Raw genomic sequence first — 24,198 nt, forward strand, 5'->3', positions numbered from 1 at the left:
GTGGCTTGACATAAACTTTATGGATGTAGGTGCCATGATTCATGAAATAGGTTCTTTAGGAGGATAATGGCTTCCACAGATTTATGCCAACCAGCACATAGTGTCTTCCCTTATCCCCCATTCCAAACTATGTATCATTCAAGTAGAAGTTGCCATCAATAACAACTTTTCTGTGGAAGTCTATTACAAAGACAGTGGATGACTAGAAAACCAGGAGCAGAGTCAGTTGTGCAACTCCTGGGTCACATTGGGTGAAATGTGTGAAACTAATAGCCCCAAACTATTTCCCCCCCCCCCAGTAATTGCTACTAATTACAGATGGTCAACAAGACAAATAATTTTACCGGGGCCATAGACTATTTAAAAAGGTTAAGTTGTTTATTCACCCCCATACTAACGATCATTCCATATTTAGACTACTGGCTCATACACGATTATCTCAAAGACTCTTCTAATAGGTTATATTGCAATTCTATGGGACTTCTCTTATAGGGTAGCATATAAATAATGTAAGTAAATAAATGAATAAAATATCAGTTTAGGCCATGCCAAATGGATACTCTATGCCACCCTGAAGTTAAAAAGGTCTTCCAGAAGGAGGAAGGTACAGTTTCTGTTTGTTTCTGTTTGATAAGTGGCAAGATTGTTTTCTGTTTGGTCTTTGGTCTTTGCTTCTTAAATATTCAGCTCAAAATATTTTTAAATCTGTGTTTGTTTAAATGAATTAACTGTGGAACAACTGTTTCTCTACCCTTGGGAGAGATGACAACTTTGCTAAGTGTCGAAAATGACAAAGATATTTATGAATGGGTTCTCCTAGGACAACTGCAGAATGAGTGTAAGTAAATCAGAGGTGTTGGTCCAGTGTCAGAAGGCTGTAAGTCAATTATATAAGGGGTGGGGGAGAATCTACCTTGTGATCTCAGTTCTAGCAGCTATATAATGTTGTGCAAACAATGGCAGAACATTAGTTATAGAAGAGCAGAGCAAATTTCCAGAAGTGCTTAAATTTTGATAAGACAAAGTTATTGAAGTCATTTAGGAAACAATTAGATGGCTCTCTAAGAAAACAAAGAAAAGAAGAGAGAAATAAACAAAGTTGCATATTAGTGCTGATGACTACATGCAAATATTTCCTCGGCATCATAAAGAATGTGATTGCTTTAGGGCAAGTGTCCATATATTACAGCTATTAAAGCTTCAACACAAAGTCCTTTCAGGAGGTTTTAATGATCAATGGATGACTAAATGAATGGGGAGCTGCAGGCTATTAACCTAGACTATAACCTCTATTAGCTGTGAGAGAAGGAAGCAAAAACAAGATGTAGCTTGAGTCTAAGATATCTACATAAATTTGGGGACTCACTAAATCTCATGTCTCTAAAATACGATAGTGTTTAACTGTAGCTTCTTAAAATAATGATGTCCTCTATTCTTTAACTAAAACAAGCTCATTTGTTTGTGTATTGACTTTAGGTCAAGGTGCAAAAAGGAGATGATGAAGATCAAAAAGGGCAATATTTAGAATAAGCTGTGGGAAACAGGCAAATATGAAACCATTGATAAAGGTCCAGTCCATTAGGTCCAGTCGTGGCCGACTCTGGGCTTGCGGCGCTCATCTTGCTTTATTGGCCAAGGGAGCCGGCGTACAGCTTCCGGTCATGTGGCCAGCATGACTAAGCCGCTTCTGGAGAAACCAGAGCAGTGCACAGAAACATTGTTTACCTTCCCACCGGAGTGGTACCTATTTATCTACTTGCATTTTGACGTGCTTTTGAACTGCTAAGTTGGCAGGAGCAGGGACTGAGCAACGGGAGATCACCCCGTCGCGGGGATTCGAACCGCCGACCTTCTGATCAGCAAGCCCTAGGCTCTGTGGTTTAACCCACAGTGCCACCCTCGTCCCTTGAAACCATTGATAGCAGCTCATAATTCTACCACATTAACATAATCACGTGTGGAAAAAACCCCTTTTCAAGCATCAGTTCAAAGCCACTGATGACAAGTGGGGGAAGATAAATTATAGTACTTTTCTACTATGTGAAGGCACACAGTAGATGTGAACATGCAGTATTTTATCACTCTGTGTGTGTGTGTGTGTGTGTGTGTGTGTGTGTGTTTCATAAAGATGGAAGTATCCAGTTAATGAGTGCTACTTCCCTTAATAGATTTATTAGTAATATTTACTTAAAATGCCAGCCATATCTTAAGAACAAAGAAATGTGTCATTTTAGCTGGTTTCTTTATATGGCATGCAATTCATCACTTTCATTACCTATCATTACAATGTGAACTAGAGTCTGGCCTTTAAGCTATCTGTGTGAAAATTAGTTTGGACACTGCGCTTGCCTACATTTAAACTACAGTGTAATTCTATCGTTCAGGATGCTTAATGTGTCTTGATGTTTATTGATTTGAATAATACAGCCCAGTGGTATGCAGATTTTCTTGGAAGTGGGTCCCATTGAGTTCAATGTGGTTTACTGTCAGTGTGCGTAGGGCTGCAGCCTTAGATTGATAAATACGCTTCCGAAAGACACTTGACACATAGTTCCTGTGAGGCTGTTAATTGATCCCTAAATGCATAGCTTCCATATGCTGTTTAAGTTTCCCAAAGTAAACATGATATACGGGAGTCCTTGGATCTTCAAGGCAATTAGTGGGCAGGAGTTAGCAGCTGCAATATAGAATATATATCCTTTAAGTTCCACTGAGGTCACAGAATCACTTCAGAACAAGACAGCTTGAGAAAAGTTGGTCTTTCTGCCAACACCGACAATGATCTAAAACCCAACTTTTTCTGACAACCAATTGTTTCACCTGCACAGTGGTTCATCGTTAAAGAGGTAGTGTTTTAGAACTGGGATATGTGGATAGGTTTAGTAAACAGGAAGCTGACTAACATCTGCCCTTTTAATTGTTCCTTTTCCAGGGAACAACGTCTATGATTGTTGTGCCAGCAGAATAGGATGCACGCTTATCGTTTCTAGTTTCTGGAAACAAGAAGTTTGCATATACAGAGATGGACAATGCAACTGTCCCAGCCTATTAGCTCTGTCCTGCTTGGTTGAAACTCACTCTGAATCCGATATTAATTCATTGGTTGAAACACAATGCGGTGGTTCATGGCTCTTATGGGGTGTGCTATGTGTGTTGAGTAAAATGAACCTAGAGCTGCAAACATGGGAGGAGTCAAGAAAGTGAAATAGCTACCACTATCAGTCCTTGAGAGTCCCATGGACTGCAAGAAGATCAAACCTATCCATTCTTAAGGAAATCAGCCCTGAGTGCTCACTGGAAGGACAGATCCTGAAGCTGAGGCTCCAATACTTTGGCCACATCATGAGAAGAGAAGACTCCCTGGAAAAGACCCTGATGTTGGGAAAGATGGATGGCACAAGGAGAAGGGGACAACAGAGGACGAGAAAGTCAGACAGTGTTCTCGAAGCTACCAGCATGAGTTTGACCAAACTGCGGGAGGCAGTGGAAGACAGGAGTGCCTGGTGTGCTCTGGTCCATGGGGTCACAAAGAGTCAGACACGACTAAACAACATCAGTCCTTGAAATTTTGACCTTTTACCGATCACCATTTCCTCCCCTCATGTTTTCTCCATCAGCTATGGATATCAGTTCTTCACATTGATGTCCTCATTCCCATGTTCCATGCCCACTGTACAGATGCCATTGTACTTTTTGCTTTCCTTTTCTGTCCTACTTGCTTTCTATTCTTCTAGGCTCAATGGTACCTGCTTCAAAGTGTTAACAGGATCACAACCTTGTCAGAAGATTAAGAGAACTATACAGTATATATTCATTAAATATTTATATCTCTTCACAAAATAATATTTGTAGTCTAATCAGAGAACCCCATCTCTCTTCTAGGCTATAAATTAGATAATGATAATGGAAATGAATACATAGTTCATTCACTCAACAGGCTATGTAAACGTGTGTGTCTGTGTGTGTGTTTTAAAACTAGGAGGTTGTTTGTTGTTGTTGTTGTTGTTGTTGTTGTTGTTTTACAAATATACAGGTTGGGAATGGGTGGAGTTTTTTTAAAAAAAATTATTTATGCTTTTCAGGTTTATACATTTCACTAATTTTACAATCATTTTAACATTTCAAACCTTGACTTCCTTCCCCCTTTTATTGCAGTTCCTTATTATTTTTAATATCTTCTGCATATCCAAGTTAACTTAATTTGCTCATTTATTCATCTACTTTAAATATATACTCTAATAAAACTTTAGGTTATTACAGTAATCCTGCCAATGTTCTTATCTGTTTACAATTTATCTGTAAATATTCTTTAATCCATTTCCACTCGTTTATAAAAAGTTTGTTTCTTGCTTTCTTATTCTTCCAGTAAATTTCACCATTTCTGCATATTCCATAAGTTTTTGTATCCATTTTTCCTTTGCTGGGACTTCTGCTTCTTTCCATTTTGGGGCGAGTAACATTCTTGCCGCTGTAGTAGCATACATGAATAAGTTTCTATACAGTTTAGGTAGTTCTATCCCTATAATTCCCAAAAGAAAAGCTTCTGGTTTTTTTAAAAAATAAAAGTTATTTTAAACATCCTTTTCAATTCATTATATATCATTTCCCAGTAAGCTTTAACCTTACTACAAGACCACCACGTGTTATTGGACAGCATCAGCAATATATACCCTCTGAACACAATTTGGCCAGACAACAGCACTTGCCTGTATATCTTTTATTTTGTTATTGTGTTTTTCTTCTGTCTGTTTCACCATTCTCTTTTCTCTTTCCTGTGCATGTAAAATTAGCAACTTCTCTGTGCTTCTGTGCATGGATTATGAGCAACTGCAAAGAAAATGATCAAGACCACAATGTGTGTGTGGCTATGCCCGCTGCCCTTTCACGGATTATAGGTAAAGGTAAAGGGACCCCTGACCATTAGGTCCAGTCGTGACTGACTCTGGGGTTGCGGCGCTCATCTCGCTTTATGGCCGAGGGAGCCGGCATACAGCTTTCAGGTCATGGGGCCAGCATGACTAAGCCACTTCTGGCGAACCAGAGCAGCGCAATGAAATGCCATTTACCTTCCCTCTGGAGTGGTACCTATTTATCTACTTGCACTTTGACGTGCTTTCAAACTGCTAGGTGGGCAGGAACAGGGACTGAGCAATGGCAGCTCACACCGTCGCGGGGATTCGAACTGCCGACCTTCTGATCAGCAAGTCCTAGGCTCTGTGGTTTAACCCACAGTGCCACCCTTCACAGATTATAGGAAGTCATCATATCCTGGATGGAGGATTCTATAGCCTGTTATAATATACCAGGCAGCACCACACAGAGCTGCAAAGGATCTCATATAAAGCTATGGGATATGGCTTGATAAATTGCATACCCTTCTGCCAGCATGGGGGATTTCCCCAGTACCCCCAAAAGCTCTTCTAATGCTCCCCAAGTCCTATCAGCTTCACTACAAGCAGGAATGCTCATCAGTCCCAGGCAGCTGGGTCAAGTTATTAATCCTGACAGATACTACTGCAGAAATGACAGAAGTCCTCTGCCTCCTAGCAGATAATCCAGCTCCTCCGGACTGATATGTAAAAAGTCAAGATAAATCTTAGTCTAAGAAATGGTCTCTCGGCTTCTTTTGCTGTTCAGCACTTGTTCTCTGGTGACAAATCTTCAAAGCATGAGGAGTGACGAGTGGTGTATTTTGTAACATTCCCAGCATAAGAGGGAAAGAATAACGCTTACATGAACATTATCTTGTGATTTCTGAAGCTATATCATTACAAGGTCTCTGCATTTTCAAGTAGTTCAATTTATTTTCAGTAATGTTAAATTAGAACAATACTAGTATTTGATATAAAATATTTCTTTGTAGTTCTGTTTTCTACCTCCTTATATATACACATTTTAAAAGCATCCAGTTTCTCCTTTAATTGATTTATGTTATAGGGTAGTTCTTCAGCAAAAGACTTTTATTGATTTTTGTGCTTGAAGAAGCAAAAAGGGGAAGCTACATGTGGTGATATATGGCCATAACTCTTTTTCATTTATCAATTCCATATATCTATTTCAGTGGTTGTATTTCAAAAATTTTGCGGCTTCCTCATCTGCATTAGCTCACATCTTTATATCCATTCTACTTAATTTGTTTTGTTAAAGTTTAAGGATCACATTATAAAACATGAAATGCAGAACAGAAGCATAGATCTGTAGGGCTGAAAAATTTTCTTGTGAACATGTGCTTATACTGACTGGTATATCTAGTCTAGTATTGTCAATAGACTAGTTCTCAAGGCTAAATTAGATGTGATATTAATGCATTTTTTAAATAAAAAGAAGTAAATAGGAACCACTGAGTTTAGATAATGCAAAGCCAACATGCCTTCTACAAGGATAAGTCTTGCCTCAGGACTTTTTTGGGGAATTATTTCCCAAAAAAATCAGAGTCCTTTCTGTTGGGGATAATTCAGACTGAAATTCCCAGGTGTCAGAAAAGGTTATTTATGTATGCAACAACCGCAGCCCATGATTTGTTAGCCCCAAAATGGAAAATGAGCGAGCTCGCAACCAAAGAAGAATGGCAACTTAAAGTTGATAGAATATGCACAACTTGCAGACTTAACATAGAGAATTAGAGAACAAGAACATACATTTCAAGGTGATTGGAAAATGTTTATTGAATACTGTATATGGGAAATGACTGTGTTCAGCTGAAAACGCTGGCAGCATTAAGATAAATTCAACAGTGTAAATAAGTTTTGAAGGATGCAATAATGGAAAACTGGTATAGTTTTTGTAAAATATGCAGGGATACAAGATATGTAAAATGAACCATGGAAAGAGAAGAAGGGAAGTCATTGATAGCTTAAGTATGTAAAATATTTATCTGAAATTGTAAAGCAGAAAATTTAATAAAAATAATATTTAAAAAAAGTCCTGCTTCACTAACCTTTTTGAATTAGTTTAGAGTGACAACAAGCATATAGATAGAATTAATCCATTGACATTGTGTATTTAGACCTTCAAATTGTAAGGACTGTGAGGAACTCCAAAAGCATTTCTCTAAACTCTGTGAATGGGCAGTAAAATGACAACTGCACTCAATGTAAGCAAGTGCAAAGTGATACACACGGGGACAAAAGAAGAAGAAAATCTTAATTGATGGTGACTTACCAGGAAGAAGATTTGCGGACATGGAGATGAAAAAGTCAACCCAGTGTGTGGCAGATGTGAAAAAGACAAAATACATGTTAGGGACCACTTTTTAAAGAGTTTGAAAATAAGAAAATATATTGGAAAATATATTTGGTGTGACCACATTTGGAATACTGTGCATGGTTCTGATCACCCCCACCTCAGAATGGATATTGTAGAGTTGGGAAAAGACAACTAAAATGGTCAAGGGGCTGGAGTGACACCCCATAAAGAAAAATTACAACATTTGGGACTTTTTAGTTTAGGAAAAATAAGGGAGGACATAATAGAGAAGCACAAGATGATGTATAGTGTGGAGAAATTGGATAGAAATTGGTTAGAGAGGAGCTTTCCTTTCTTTCTCATAATGCTATAAGTTGTTAGACTTTTTGGAGCTGGCTGACCTGACTGGGAGAATCCACGATCATAAAGAAGAGGAATATCAAGAAGATTGGAAGAAATTTAAAGACTATTTAGCTAAATATTGTAATATAAAACAATAAAAGTCACTTGAAAGTACCGAAATGGCTTAGGATTGGAGTATGAATGTATTTTAAAACATTATGGATTTAGGACATGCTGAAAAGAAAAGAAGATAGCTATTTGAAGGAGGTAATTTCATTAGAAAGAGGATTTTGGAAAACTGTTACAAGGTGATTCAATGAAATTCAGATAGGGGGGGGTTCGAGGAAGTCAGTTAACAATGTCAATGAAATTGAGTTGTAGAATAATATTGGTTTATATTTTTGTCTTTTTCTTTTATTTTTCTTTCTTTTTAGTATTGTAATGTCTTTTTCTTTGTGTGTTGTATTTGCTATAAATCTGGAAAATCAATTTAAAAAATTTGAATAAAAAAGAAGTTGTGGACATCCAGTGAAGCTAAACACTGGAAGTTTGAGGGCACACAAATGAAAACACTTCTTCGCACAATGTACATAGCTGAACTGTGGAATTAATTCCCATACGTTGTGATTTGCTGCCAAATTGGATAGCTTTAGGCAATTCTATAGGGACACAGGTGGCGCTGTGGGTTAAAGCCTCAGCGCCTAGGACTTGCTGATCGAAAGGTCGGCGGTTCGAATCCCTGCGGCGGGGTGCGCTCCCGCTGCTCGGTCCCAGCGCCTGCCAACCTAGCAGTTCGAAAGCACCTCCGGGTGCAAGTAGATAAATAGGGACCGCTTACCAGCGGGAAGGTAAACGGCGTTTCCGTGTGCGGCTCTGGCTCGCCAGAGCAGCGATGTCACACTGGCCATGTGACCCGGAAGTGTCTCTGGACAGCGCTGGCCCCTGGCCTCTTAAGTGAGATGGGCGCACAACCCCAGAGTCTGTCAAGACTGGCCCGTACGGGCAGGGGTACCTTTACCTTTACCTTAGGCAATTCTATAAAGGCCAAGGCTATCAGGAGCTACTCGCCATTATGGCTATGTTCTACCTCCACTTGTCGGAAGCAGTATGAATACCAGTTGCTGGAAATCATAAAGTAGGGAGAGTGCTTATTGTGTGCTTCCCACAAGAGTCTGGTTGGCGACTCTGAAAATAGGATGGCGGATTAGATAAGCCTTTGGTCTGATGTAGCAGAGCTCTTATGTTTGCATAAGAACAAATGAGGTGCAGGTGTCTCTTGATGCGTGTGCAGACGGAAAAATGAGCTTTTCAGGGTATGTAAGGGAGCAGCAAATGCCTTTATGAATGTGTTACCAAATGCCTGAGAATTCTAATACATTTTCAGGTTAAAGATCCTAGGAAATGATATACAATGAATTGAAAAGGATGTTTAATTTTTGCCAGTTTTGCCCGTCATTTTGGCAAAAATGACAAACAAATTGAGAGGTAATACTGAACAAACATTTATTCGGAAATGGGGTATGTATAAAAAGTATTTAAAAGATTATTGTACTAATATAAAGTCATTGGCAGGACTGGAATGACTTCTGTGATATGATGGATAATTATAGAAGATATTATTGATGATTAAAAAGAAAATGGAGATTGATAATGCACCAGATAAAATAAACAGTAAATACACTATGGGGTGGCGGGAAGTTGTTGGGAACTTAAGAAGAATGTATAGGGGGAAATGTGACTTTCTTTTTGTATTTATGTCTTGAGTATATACATATGTTTGTTATTACTTAATAACATCAATAAAGCATATTAATATTAATAATAAAGGATGTTTAAAGTAGCATTTGTAAAAAACAAACAAACCTGGATGCTTTTCTTTTGGGAATTATAGGGACAGAACTACTGAAACTGTATAGAAACTTATTTGTGTATGTGACTACAGCAACAAGAATGTTACTGGCCGCAAAATGGAAAGATGCAGAAGTCCCAGCAAAGGAAGAAGGGATACAAAAACTTATGGAATATGCAGAAATGGTGAAACTTGCTGGATGAATAAGAAATCAAGATAACAGACCTTTTTAATAAAAGAATGGGAATGGTATATGGAATATTTACAGATAAACTGCAAACAGATAAGAAGATAAGAACACTGGCAGGATTATTGTAATGACCTGCAGTTTTAGAAGAGCATATATTTAAAGTAGATGAATAAATGAGCAAATTAAGTTACACTGGGTATGCGGAAGAAGTTAAAAATAAGTTTAAGGGACCTCAGAAAGGGGGAAGGAAGTCAAGTTTTGAAATGTTAAAATGATTGTAAAATTAAATGTATAAACCTGAAAAGTGTGTGTGTGTGTGTGTGTATGCTATACAATACTGTACTACTCAGAAATGTTTAAATGTTTATTGGATTGTACTTAAATCTTCCTGCCACACTCGCCACCCTCTCCTTGCCACATCAGGGTGGCGCGGCATGGATTTCTTATGGACAGTGCCAATCCTGAATGTATTGGATTCCTGACCATTATGCTCATTTGCCTTCAGTAGCCCTAAAGCTCTGATGGATTGAAACGTCCCTGGTCTAATTTTTGTGTGTGGGGGATCCTGCAACGGTGTTTCCAGTTTTTACATTGGAATCCACTCTGGATCAATACTGAGTAGAATTTCAACGACAGCGAGGCGAATCAGGTCCCTCGAAGGAAACCTGAGGTAAAACAACCACGTGACCCCACAAGAAGAGGACATTTGGCCCCTTTGTGAGGTGAGGGGAAAGGTAGCCAGGCAACTATGTCGACGGGGAGGGAGGGCGGCTGGCTGAGGGACGTCGCCAGTCACTATTTTGGGGGGTGGGTGGGTGGGGGGCGGCAGAGTGCGTGCGCCCGGCTTCATTATGCGGCGGTTCCGCGAGTGACGAGGCGCGCGTCTTCCTTTGCCGCGCTTTCCCCCCCCCCCATCCCCACGCCCCTCCCCCCACCCCACCTGGGCTCGCGCCCGCCAACGGTCTCCCAACGGTTTCTCTCGCCGCCGCGTTCTGAGGCGTCAGATGCGGAGGGGAGTCGCGCGCCGGCACTAAAGCCTACGCGGGAGGGAGGGAGGGAGGGGGGTGCGCGCGCGAGGAGGAGGCGGCGGCGGCGGCGGCTGGGCACGCGGCCACCGCTCCCCTCGCCAGCCAGCCGGGAGGCTCGTGCCCGTGTCCCAGCCCTTCTCTCCCCTCCGCAGAGGGGGAGGGGGCGAGACTGGGCGTGCGTGGGACATACACACACACGCACGCGCGTCTGTGAGGTGGCCCCCCATGAGCAGCAACGGCGGTGGCGGCGGCGGCAGCCCCGGCGAGCCGCCGGAGGGCCCCGCCCCGCGCTCGGAGGCGACGGCGACGCCTCCTCCTCCTCCTGAGGTAACGGCCGCCGTCCGGGGCGAGAAGCCCGAGACGCGCTCGGTGTGCAGCAACAGCAGCGGGGATGGCGGCGGGGGCGGCGCCGGCCCCATCTGCAAGATCTGCTTCCAGGGCGCCGAGCAGGTGAGCGCTGAGGCGGGACGGAGGGGCGCAGAGAGAGAGTGGGGGGGGGGGAGACTCCCCACACACGCCTTCGTTAAAATGACACGGCGCGGGCTGGGGGGGGGGGGCAGGGAAGGAGGGAGCCGCGCGCACGTGGCTCTCCAACGCCGGGCAGGCGAGGGCGGCCGTCAGCACCGCGGACAGCGCCAGCCGCCGTAGGGAAAGCTCGGCGGCGCCAACGAGGAAGCGGGGCATCCCGCGTCTCGCTTCGCCGGGATGGTAACAGTAACGGCGTGTTGGCTGGGACTTGGGGGGATGTGTGTGACCGCCGAGGTGATCCCATTGACTTAGGAAACGGATCCGCCATGCCCCTTCAAGGGCTCGCTGGGAGCAGATACAGATATTTATTTATTTACTATTAAATTGTTAAGTGTGAGATCCGCAGACTTAAACGCCCCACCCCCTTCTATGTTTAGGCGGAGCAGATGCCTATAATTGCTTGCTTGCTTGCTTATTTATTAAAGTGAGATCCACGGACTTAACTGTCCCACCTGCTGTGGCAAGGAAGTGGAGTGGGCATGCCCCTTCTGGGTTTAGTGGGAGCAGATGCCCCAAAATTGCTTGCTTGGTTATTTATTTATTAAAGTGAGATCCATGGACTTAACTGCCCCATCCACTGTGGCAAGGAAGCAGAGTGGTCATGCCTCTTCTGGGCTTGGTGGGAGAAGATACAAATATTTGTTTATTTATTATTAAAGTGAGATCCACGGACTTAACTGCCCCACCCACTGTGGTAAGGAAGCAGAGTGGCCATGCCTCTTCTGGGCTTGGTGGGAGAAGATACAAATATTTGTTTATTTATTATTAAAGTGAGATCCACGGACTTAACTGCCCCACCCACTGTGGTAAGGAAGCAGAGTGGTCATGCCCCTTCTGGGCTTGGTGGTAGCAGATACAACTTCATAGTAAACAAACAAATATCTGTAAGTGTGAGATCTGCAGACTTAACTGTGCCACGCACTGTGACAAGGAAGCGGAATGGACATGCCTTTTCTAGGCTTGATGGGAGCAGAAATGGATAATTGTTTTATTTATTTGCTTGCTTGTTTATAACTTTTAAGTGTGAGAGATCCTCAGACTTAACCGCTAAGTAGTCATGCCCCCACTAGGCTTGGTGGGAGCAAATATGGATAAAGTTTATTTGTTATTAAATCGTAAGTATGTCGTAACTTAATTGCCAATTCCTGTGTGAGGTATTATGCAGAGAAGTTGTGTGGAACCATGTACATCTAACCAGTGTTTATAAGCAGTAGAGGCACTGGTCATTTTTAGATGTAAAAGTGCAGGTGGTAGAGAATGCGGAATACTGATGAATAGGCCAGTGGGGATAAATATGTATTTGAAAACAGAAACTAAAGCTATTGGCAAGCACAGCGGTGTATCTATCACCTACAATATTAAGTGGATGGAGCTGGGTTGTTAGAGGGTAACATGTGCTTATTACTGCAGCTCATAGATACACATCATGCCGTTTTGTAGGTAGTGTGATAACTTTTCCTGTGGAACTCTCAAACTGTAGGAAGTTACAAGGCACATGAAAGGAGGCATGATTCTCAAACCTCAACAAGCAGCCAGCACTACATCTTCAAGATTCCTGTATTGCAGAGGGTTGGACTAGATGATCCTCATTGCCCCTTCCACCTCTACAATTCTATGATTCTTTGATTTTCCATTAATATTAGCCCTCAATCTCATTTTTTTGCTCGCTGCCAACCTAGACTTCATATATAGGTGAATGTGTTTTTCTGGAGCCAAGAAAGAGACAGAGACTTATAAGAAAGGGAAGTTGTTGTTTTTTAAAATCAATTAAATACCAATTTCCTCCAGTCCATTAAACACTGTATGCAGTTGTATATGTATAGCTCTGCACAAGGATGTATATATCTCTCCCTGCTATCAACAATGTGACTTGTTTCTCTACGTAGTCTGGTATTAACTATCTTTCCATTCTGCTTGGTAATTTGTAGAGAAAGAAGTTATCTGAATCCACAGTATGCCCTAAACCAGGATGTCATATACTTAGAGCATTCCCAGTAGATTATGCCTAATCTATTCTCAAAAATCTTCAAAGAAGGCCATTTATAGGATATATATTTCCTTCCACATCCTGTTTAGTTTGTCAAAGGTAACCATACTCTTCTCCTCCAACCTTTAGTAAAGTCTTTTCCATTTTTATATGTATTGTGACAAATACTATTTCCCCATTATCAGTGGCATTGTTATTTTGTTACAATACCCCACCGTTGACACATTGTGTTCAACTTGTTGTTTCCAGGAACCCTAAATTAGGCTTGCCAATCAGAAGGTCGGCGGTTTGAATCCCCGCAGTGGGATAAGCTCCCGTTGTTCGGTCCCAGCTCCTTCCAACCTAGCAGTTCAAAAGCATGTCAAAGTGCAAGTAAATAAATAGGTGCCACTTCTGCAGGAAGGTAAATGGTGTTTCCGTGTGCTGCTCTGGTTTCGCCAGAAGCGGCTTAGTCATACTGGCCACATGACCCAGAAAAACTGTCTGCGGACAAACGTCGGCTTCCTCGGCCAGTAAAGTGAGATGAGCACTGCAACCCCAGAGTCGTTTGTGACTGGGCTTAACTGTCAGAGGTCCCTTACCTTTACCTTTTACCACCAGCCCCAGCCAGCATGGCCCAATGATCAGGTATTGTGGGAATTGGAATCCAAAACATCTGGAGGGCACCAGGTTGGGGAAGGCTGTCCTAAATCATTCGTAGAAATCTCAAATTGCTAGCCAAATATCCCCCAGTCATACAGTAGTTTACATTGGTGCCTACATGTTCCATTTTTTACATTTCCATATCTTTAATTTATTGACATAGCACTGGATTTTGTAACCACTCTTTGAAAGGATTTCCAGACTATTAGTTCTGTATAATCCACAGTTTAATGCCTGCTGTCCCCTCTTTCTCTAAGTCATTAATAAAGAGTCAAAGCTGTCAACTTAAACAGAAAGAGTTCCGTATTCCCCCACTTGGTTCCCTTGCCTATTCTACCAAATTAGTGGGAATTCTTAAATCTGTCATTACAGCCTTAGAGCTGTTTTATCAGGTGACAATTTCCTGTGTTTGAAACCTTACGGCTCACTTTGTGGTTCACTGTGTTGTTTAAATTAATGGGCCCAAAGTTTCTATGCAGTGAAAACTGATTGCAGATAGCAACTGAATTTCTTCAAAGGTTTCTGCAGTGAATGTCAAGAGACTTTCCTTCTACAGACTACAGTAAAGAGCTACTTCAACAGGATGTGTGCTGGTGATAGTGATCTGTTGTGGGTGATTGTTTGTAAGCGGATGACAAAACTCCAACATAGTCTAATGTGATGCTCTGGAATTCTGCATTGCAGCGGTACAGAATATGTGGCTATGTATATTAGATATGTCTAGTAATGGTTTCTTTGCATATTCTACACTTTTTGTATAGTGGCGTAATTAGTTTTACTCTTTGGAATTTTGAATTTTAAGTTTTTGTGAAGCAGTGGGAAAGAAGCTTTAGGATTCTTGGAAAGGCGTTAGGGAAAGGTTTAGTTTTATACAAGAAGGGAGGCATGGACCTGCGGGAGCCAAGGAAAGAGGCTGATGAATCACCAAATGACAAAGACTTACTCAGTGAATGTTGAAATCTGTACTCAGATGTTACCTACATATGCCTAGAACACATTTTAAGATGGACATTTAGATTTGAGACTCTTGTTAAGCTGCAGGAGATATTATTAGATGCCACATTCACCATTAAAGCTCACTGGCAAGCCAATTTCAGAGCTCATCATATATATTACAGGTGTGGCCTGTGCACTCTCATGACAAAAAATGCATATGCCACCAGAATAAATGCAACCTTACTTTATTGCTCTAAAATGATTGTATGCACTATATAAAACACCTTAAAATATGAAGGTCCCTTGGATGTCATGCATTTTTTATTAGTACATAGAGTGCAAAAATTTCAAAAATTGCAAATGAACATTTTTGCAAATACAATACAAATAGTATTGCTCTTTGCTCAAAGAGTTAATTTGTCTATATGTTTTTCCTTTCTTTTTTGTGACCCTGGGATGGGAGAATATTAAATAATATTTCCGAAATAAACTGGTGGTCGGGCCAGGGGAGGTTATTCCAGCTAATATAATTTTTTTTTTAATGCCAGCAAACTGATTTTAAGAGACACTGTTCAAGAATTTGGAAGCTTAATATTATATTTATTATAACATTTAACCCTATTTGTTATTTTTCCTAGGGTGAATTGTTAAATCCCTGTCGATGTGATGGGTCAGTTCGGTATACACATCAACTTTGCCTATTGAAATGGATTAGTGAAAGAGGGTCCTGGACTTGTGAACTCTGCTGTTACAGATACCATGTTATAGCAATTAAAATGAAAAAGCCTTGTCAGGTAACATTTCAAAATTCCAATAATTATGCAGACTGTATAAATACAGTAACAATTTTTTATACTTTGGTTTATTCATCATTTTATTAACTGATCTCCATTCACTGAGTCTGCATGTCCTTATCATAACACACAGTAAACATTTCCCATTCAGTTCATCAGTGAGGAAAAATATGGTAACATCAAGCTTAGGCATTAAAGAAGTTCTTAACTTCATCATACCTTAAGAGCTGTTTAGGTTCTGCTTAAATTCGCTTGACAACATAGGATTGCTTTAGAAATTAAATTCTGCCTGGCAGTGCTTTGATAAGTGCCAAATTCCTAAATCAGTAATGTGCAAGTTGAAATGATATAGTGAAGATTTTCCTGAGAAATTAAGTTAAGGGCCAATTTTGCCACATTTATGTCTCTTTACATTGTCCAAGGTGGAGAAGCTTAGGCTGTGGGGTGAATTAAGCCTTTCAGGTCTATCTATCTGGCACTCAGGACAATCTCCACAGCCCCACTCCCTAGTCACACCCGCCCTCTCCCAGGTCATACCACCCCCAGCTTTGCTTTGTACCCTCTTGGAGTTTTTTTTTTGCCGGGCTGCTAATCTTGCTTGTTTGCCTGGATGGAGGATTCAGAAGGGTGTGAGAATGTGTGTAGAAACTAGTCTACAGAAGCTGCATTCATATTAATGGCTCTGCCTGTTACCATGTCCAGTTTTGTTTCTGGCTCCACCTGCCACTGGCATATGGTTCCCAGAAGGCTGTCCAGAAGAGAATGTTTCCTATCTCTCTTCAGTGATGAATGGAGTTTCACTCACCTGGGTAGAATAGGGCACAATAATTCACTCTTCCCAATAGACTTTGTAATATTTTATCATTTAGTATTGAAACAGTTTTTGTCTTCACTCTGTTGCTCCCAAATACATAAAGAGCTTGGCAGCTACAATGTGTAAAATGTGCAAGACATTTATCCCTGTTCATTCTACCTCTCTGCTGTAGGAAGTTATCAAAGCACTTATTTTTTCAGTACCACTATCAAAACATACAGATTTCCCCACACAGATTAAATTCCAAACTTTTAGCATACACTTTCCCCACTACTCCCCACCCTTGTGAATTGATCTAAAGCCTTCTTTAGGGATTCTGGAAATCTGGGACTATAACCCATTGGCTGGATGTGGAAGGGGGTGAGGAGATGAATGTGCTAGTTCTGCCTCATTGCCCTTCATGAGTTGAAGGGCATCTGTCTGAAGCAGGGTCCTATATCCCACAAAAAGCATACATGAGTAGGAACAGGGACCCTTCGACTTATAGAAAACAATATGATTGGGGGCAGAGATAGCATGTTGGCTCTCATGGCACCCCTCACATGTTGTATTACTAGATTTTCAGACCACCTAAGAGGATTAGACTGTATTATGTCTCATTCAATTTGGGAGGGGGGATGCTCTCACCCAGCAGCATTCCCCTGACAAGTCATGCTTCTCTTTGTCTTGACACATAGAAATATTTCATGTCAGTAGTAATTCTCTTATTTGGCAAAGAATCTCTAGGCACAATTCCGTTAAGATCACATGAACATTCTAGTCACATTGTCTCCCAGAGACAAGGAAAGGATCTATCGTGAGTTGCTGACACCTCGCTATGCCAAGGTCACAGGGCTTATTTCATCTGCTGTTATCCCTCTTTCTTCTACTTCTTGCCACTCCTACCCTGGTTTCCTAGCCCACGTGGTTATGCATCCTGGTCCAAAGTGCTAATAACTTGGGGGGGGGATCTGTTTTGGTGTATATTCTGTTAGACAAACAGGGTTGATCCATGCTTATTGGCTGCCAACAATTCCTCTTTCCATTATCTCAATTGCTTACATAAGGCATAATCCAGGACCGGCCCATCCATGAGGCAAGGTGAGGTGACCACATTGGGAGGGAGGATCCACGGGGGCAACAGATCCAGCCTCCAAGGAATACATTGCCTGCTGCTTCTGTTGCCACAGTGGCAGTGATAGCTGTGTTGGATCTGCATCCTCCTCAGCAGCTGCCTCACCCCACGTGCCAGCTCTACAGCTGCCCCTTGGCAAATAGGAGGTGCCGCTGGTCTTCTCTTGCCCTTGTTCCCAAAGTAGATCTTTGTTCTCCCCTTGTTCCTGATGTACATCTTCACTCACCCCTTTTTCCCTGGTGGGGAGGGGAACATTTTGTGGTTTGCCTCAGGTGCCAAAATGTCTGCGGCTGGCCCTGGTATAATCTCTAACTAAAGTAGAGAGCAATGATGACTGTTGCCTACTGGGAAAAAGGGGAGGTAGAGCTTGTGGTAGAGCTTGTGGTAATTGAAACCAATTTTATTTTCAGGGAAATTTTTCTGTAACCAGGAAAATTGAAAATGACAAAAAATAGTGTGCAAGTGTTCCCATTTTCCAATATTAATCATCAGACTAGATGTTGAAGAGCTTGGGAGAACCTAAAAGTTTGCACACTATTTTGTGATTTTGTTTTTATTTTATTGTAATAAAGGCATTGTCATAATATGGTTTAAGGATTTCTCTTATGGGCTAACACTGCTGCCATTATTTTCTACATTTAAGGTCTCCCACAACTGCATGGTTATATACTAATACCAGTACACTAGTAAGAATAGAACAATTCTTTTATGTATTATTCTAGCACATACTTTTTATACATTAAAAAAAACACAATCTTTTAAAATTTCATTGAAGCAACATATGAAATGTTCATATGGTTATGAACTTGAGATGTAACCATTGTAGTGATGAATGTGGTTCTGTCTTTCTTTGATAAATGTGAGGAAATAGCTATAACCAAAATACCTGTAATTTGATAGCTTCTCTCACTGTTTTTTTTCCAGAGGTTTTACTAAATAGCCGAAGCTGACAAGCTTAAAAAATTATTTTGGCTGAGCAGTGTTCTTTTCCTTCATCAAAAATAATGTTGGGTTCTACATTTTTAAAAATAGCATTTTGGAAGGATAAAATTATTTTCCACATGAGCATATGTTGGTTTTTCTTTCTCATCTCTTGCACAAGCAACATTGTTTTATGTAGCAGGATTTCCCTGGAGACATTTTTCAAGTATAGTCATGTCCCTCTATTGACTCAGCTTAAGTCAAATACTTTTAAAGTTTTTCTGATTTCCATGGTAGAGATAATTTTCAATCGTATACCTACTTTCCTAGGATTAAGTCTCATTGAAAACAGTGGAAGTTGTTTAATCATTCTTCTTCAGTGTATAGAATTACACTGTTAAGTATATATAAAGTTTATGCAGGAAATTAGGAATATATTTTCTCATAACTGTTAGGATTTCTTATTTCAACATTTTTATGTGGTTTTTATTGTATAATTCTTGTAAATGGCACTGATATTTTTTTGAATAGTGATATATAAATATTTTTATATATATTAATTATAGCGTTCACATGGTTCTATATTTGCACCAAGTATTTAACTGTCATTTCTAAGCAGCGTGTCATTTCTGTGACACTCCAAGCTGTTATTTAAACTTCTTCAAGTTTAAGCAGATTTAATGAGAGGGATGGAGGAGCCTATTGCACGGGTATAATGCAGCATACATGTAAGAAGGCTCTATGAACATTTTCATGGGTTGTCATAACAGACCTTCAATGTTTTTGTAAACATTTTATACCTTGTTATGTCTTCTTCCTTCTAGTGGCAAAGCATTACTGTAACTCTGGTTGAGAAAGTGCAGATGATTGCTGTAATGTTGGGATCACTGTTCTTAGTAGCAAGTGTAACTTGGCTTCTGTGGTCAGCCTTCAGTCCTTATGCAGTATGGCAAAGAAAAGATGTCCTTTTTCAAATCTGCTATGGAATGTATGGTTTTATGGATCTGGTGTGCATAGGTAAGGTCAAAAAATGAAATGATTCATTCATTTTGTTAAAGTTGATAAGAAATAATTTGGAATATGCTTTTTCCCCTTACATATATAAATGTATGTCTGTTTCTTCAGGAAGTAGAAATCATACATCAGCAAAGTTCTCAAGTGTAAAGTTTTTAATCAACAATAAATAAAGCAAAGATTTTAAAATTGCCCAACAGCAGTTATTTGTACACAAAGCCTGGCATATCAAAGGGATTGGGACATGACACAAGGAGCATATAGGTCCAGTATTTATTACATCATCTCCACTGATTTTCAGTTTGTTTTCAAGCCCAATTCAAAGTACTGTTTTTATTCTGAATATTATAACCTTGAAGTCTCCTGCTGTTTGAACCCACCTGCTTACCCAAATAATCATTTAAGGCTCTGTTTTGTATCCCTACCCCCACTGTCTGAGGTGCGGCAGGTGGTCACTAGAGTGTTTTCAGTGGTGGTATCCAGGCTTATACTGTCCCATAAGAAACTCATTTAGTTCTCTCTTTGTTTCGATTTTGATGCACGGTGAAAACATTGGGTTTTTTAAGAGGGTGTTTGGCCTCAATGAAACTCAAACATGTCCTTGATTTTGTTGTCTGCTGATGTCCCTGTTGCATTTTTTAATTCACTTTTTATTTTGTGTGTGTTTGTGTGTGTGTAATTGTTTTAATTTGTTCTGCTTTGTTATTGTTGCTAGCCATCTTGGGGGAACTTGATGAACAGAACGATGGGATGCAAATAACAAATTAATAATAATGTTAGAAGTGGTTAAAAGTGCTTAATTATGGCTCAGTTATAGGTACAGGTTTTATATTAGCACCTGCAGGGTTAGCATACTTCGCTGTTGCAGTGTCTGAGTCTCACACTGCATTAATTTATTGTATATGTACACACACAATACATGCATGTACGCACATTGCTGGACTACATATACCAGATGGTCTAATTCAACAAGATAATTCTTAAGACAAAAAGTCACAGTTGTTTATATTTAGCTTTCTTTCTTTAAAGGCTGGCCTTTAATAAATTATATAATTATATAATTGATCGGATTTATAATGTAATTGATTAGGTTTATAATGTAAGTGCTGTGTCGCCAACTTATACTGATTCAGCAAACAAATGAAACATTTATGGTAGTAGAAGTTTAAAAACCATCATTTTCTCTTGCTCCGAACCAAAAAAAATAAAATGCCTGGATGCGTATCAGTTTATTACAACATACATAAATGGGTCCTGGCCACCTGTAATTCAGCTACTTGGGTTTACCTGTGCTTTGGCTCAGGGTACTAATTCAATTCTAATGCCACTTATTTAACAAATAAATGTGCTCGGTGTGAAGAACTGAGGGCGTGAATAATTTGTTTCTTTTACTTTCAGGACTTATTGTGCATGAAGGGGCCTCAGTTTGCAGAGTATTTAAGCGTTGGCGGGCTGTCAATCTGCACTGGGATGTATTAAATTATGATAAAGCTACAGACATAGAAGAGAGCAACCGAGGAGAATCCACAACATCTAGGACTTTGTGGTTACCACTAAATGCATTTAGAAACAGAAGTTTAGTTCATCCAACACAGTTAACCTCACCAAGATTTCAGTGTGGCTATGTTTTGTTACATCTCTTCAGTCGAATGCGACCTCAGGAGGATTCATCAGATGACAACAGCTCTGGAGAGGTGGTTATGAGAGTGACTTCAGTGTAAAAGTTATGGTCACTGTGCTACATGCACAAGAACAATGTGCCCTGACCTCTCTTGCAGTATTCTGGAATGTAGTTACAATGAATGGTGAAACCATAGCACATAAAAATATATAAACTTTTTTTAATTTATGCTTTTATATGATCAGTTGAATTGCAAATACATTTACCTGAAAAGGGTCTCTTTCTTTTTATACCATGATTTATCACTTTTTATCTATTTGTACTCGGCATTTATAAAAATATAATTTAACAATAGCTTTAATAATGTGGAGACAAATATTTTAAACTACAGCTATTTTTGATAGTTTTAAGTGTATTTTCAAAGTTCTAAGCCATCTATAATTTTCAGGACATGTAAACAAGATTAATTGGATGGCTTGCGTTTAGTATACCAATCAAATCCATCCAATGTGTTACTTCCAGTTGGGTAAAGGTATGTCTTTGATTTTTGTCTGGGGGAAATGTATAGTGCAGGGAGAGTAAAGGGAAGTGGGGGCTTGTATTCTGGATTTATCAAAAATTAAATAAAGTTTAAAGTTCATGGAAGATCTGTGCTCAAAACTGATGGGTAAAAGACAAACAGTTTTGTAAGAATGAAAATGCTGAAAATCTCTGAATTAATTCAGAAGCCTTATTTCATGTCATCTAGGTAATAAGAATACTGTTATCAATATTTAATAATATATGGACTATGGACTATTTTTGCCAAATTAATGAAAGAAAATCAGCATTCACTTATACACTCCATTGCAGGGTAGATTTCCAGAATTGTGTTCCAGACTTCTGATTTAGCTGGAGTGATTTGCTTCTCAGTTTCACGAGAATTAAATTCAGTTAAATTGAAAGAAGTATTTCCTCATTGTATTTGACTTCTCTTCTTCTTTGTATCTTTTTTATGTTACCTAATTCAATACATTTAAAATTTAAGATTTAGAGTCAAACTTCTCTTTCCACTAGAAAATAAGGTCCCAGAAAGACTTGCCATCACTGCAGGGGGAAAAAATACTATTTTTCCTTTGATCACAAAGAGCACCAATACAAAGCTCTTGCATCAACGGAGCTTCTATGGTACCTAGACAACTTTATCTTGTGAGACTGGAAGAAGAAAAGAGCTGAAAAAAAATGATTTGTGCAAACCAGGCCTCTCATCATTTTTTGCTCACCACAATGAGGATATAGGAACCAAAAAAAAGGTTATGTTGTCTTATCCTTTGGAGAGTTAGCAGTGCTTAAGTCCCATTTGAAATCAATAGTTTCAGTATGTATGGTACCCAGGCTTGAATGCATTTTTAAAATGAGCTTTTACAACCTTCTTCACATGGCTTAGACCTAGAAGGCCTATATAGTTGGGCAATTAGGTGGGAAATTTGGTGAACCAGTATATGGTACTGTATTAGTTTTTAAGGACATCAAAAAGCATACTACAGGTCTTGAATATGAGGTTTTTAGATCATGAATTAGCAAGTCACGTGGCACTAAGAGCCACAGTGAATGTGATATTCATTAAACATAACTGATGCAAATTATTGAACCTTAAAAAAACTTTATTTCGTGTAATGACCAGTTACTATTGCATGGGGCCTAAAATCTTTTTTTATCAAAAGGCTGTTTGCTCCAGATACTTTCATTTGAGTAAGAGAGCTCGCCAATTTGTACCATGGAAGAATTCTGCTTTCCTACCCTGTTTGTTTCTCTCATTGTCCACAACAGCACAGACCAACAGATTAAGCAAAGTAACAAAGAAGAAATATTGGGTTTAATTAGGATAGTCACTCTAGGCAGTTGAGAATTTATGCCAGGTTGTTTTATTTAATGTGCTGGATAGATTGGAATTCAGTATAGATTCTTTTTTAAAAAAAACAACAACACAACAATCTAGTAAACCTGTTAAAATTATTCAAAATCACAGTCATTCCTTTTTGTTCTTTCCTTCTGAATTTCAAAGCTGATTGAAAATGTGGCTGAATGATACATTGGAGAGCTACTATAAATAATTGTTCCCAGCCTGCAGCCCTCATTTTTCTTCAGATTTCAGCCTCTTTCAGACTGAACTGCCATTAACTTTACTTATTCTTCATTATTCCTATACTTCTGAAATCCCTGGATGACATGAATTCAGTGACTAGTGTGCTCATTTATCCAGAGCTTGAGGCTTGACAACGCAGTTGCTCAGTTTTTCCTTTTTGAGGTGGCTAAGACTGTGCAATCCTATGCAACCTATGCACACTTACTTGTGAAAAGTCCTGTTAACTATAGTGATACTTTTAAGTAAACATACATGCTCTTGAACTGCATTAAGAAGGCAATACTATGGAAAGATCTGGCAGGACGAGCAGCTTAGGATGCAGCAGATCTCTGGTTTAACTCTGACTGAGCCAGGAATCTGGTAAGTCTCTAACCCTGACTTAGCTGGAGAGATGCTGGTATAAGTTGCTCAGCTGGCTGAGGTGAGGGTGGTGTATGTAAAGGTAAAGGGACCCCTGACCATTAGGTCCAGTCGTGACCGACTCTGGTGTTGCGGTGCTCATCTCACTTTCTTGGCCGAGGGAGCCGGCGTACAGCTTCCGGGTCATGTGGCCAGCATGACTAAGCCACTTCTGGCAAACCAGAGCAGCGCACGGAAATGCCGTTTACCTTCCCGCTGGAGCAGTACCTATTTATCTACTTGCACTTCATGCTTTCGAACTGCTAGGTTGGCAGGAGCAGGCACCGAGCAACAGGAGCTCACCCCGTCGCGGGGATTCAAACCGCCAACCTTCTGATCGGCAAGTTCTAGGCTCTGTGGTTTAACCCACAGTGCCACCTGTGTCCCTCCGAGGGTGGTGTAAGTCTCCCCAAAAGTAGGGTTCCTTGGTTGTGGCAGGGGCAGGTCCAAAGAGGAGGGACTTAGACTGCATTTTAAGCAGAATCAGCTTGGTCGCATGACCTGGCAACCTGTTGTAGAACACTATTTTAAAGGCTTGCTTTCCCTCTGCCAGGTTTTGGAGAAGCAGCTGCCCAACCCCACTCCTGAATGGGGTTTGGGTCTGGTGTAACTTTACACCGGATTAATTCACACTGGCTTGTTTTTATGCCAGCTTTGTGCACACAGGATTGCTCCCTCCAGATATTTCATTTTGTTTTGATTGCACGGA

General features: G+C 40.2%; 1 protein-coding gene across 1 annotated transcript; it reads left to right on the forward strand.

Annotated features, from left to right (window-relative positions):
* Window positions 1-10,484: 10,484 nt before the first annotated feature.
* Window positions 10,485-21,193, forward strand: MARCHF11 (membrane associated ring-CH-type finger 11). The gene is made up of 4 exons (XM_081919133.1): window positions 10,485-11,044; window positions 15,326-15,481; window positions 19,155-19,347; window positions 20,743-21,193. The coding sequence occupies exons 1-4, from the start codon at window positions 10,820-10,822 to the stop codon at window positions 21,063-21,065; spliced, it is 897 nt and encodes a 298-aa protein (XP_081775259.1). The 5' UTR covers window positions 10,485-10,819; the 3' UTR covers window positions 21,066-21,193.
* The last annotated feature ends 3,005 nt before the right edge of the window (window positions 21,194-24,198 follow it).

Source organism: Podarcis melisellensis (assembly GCF_964234715.1).
Source record: "Podarcis melisellensis genome assembly, chromosome: 7".
Taxonomy (NCBI): domain Eukaryota; kingdom Metazoa; phylum Chordata; class Lepidosauria; order Squamata; family Lacertidae; genus Podarcis; species Podarcis melisellensis.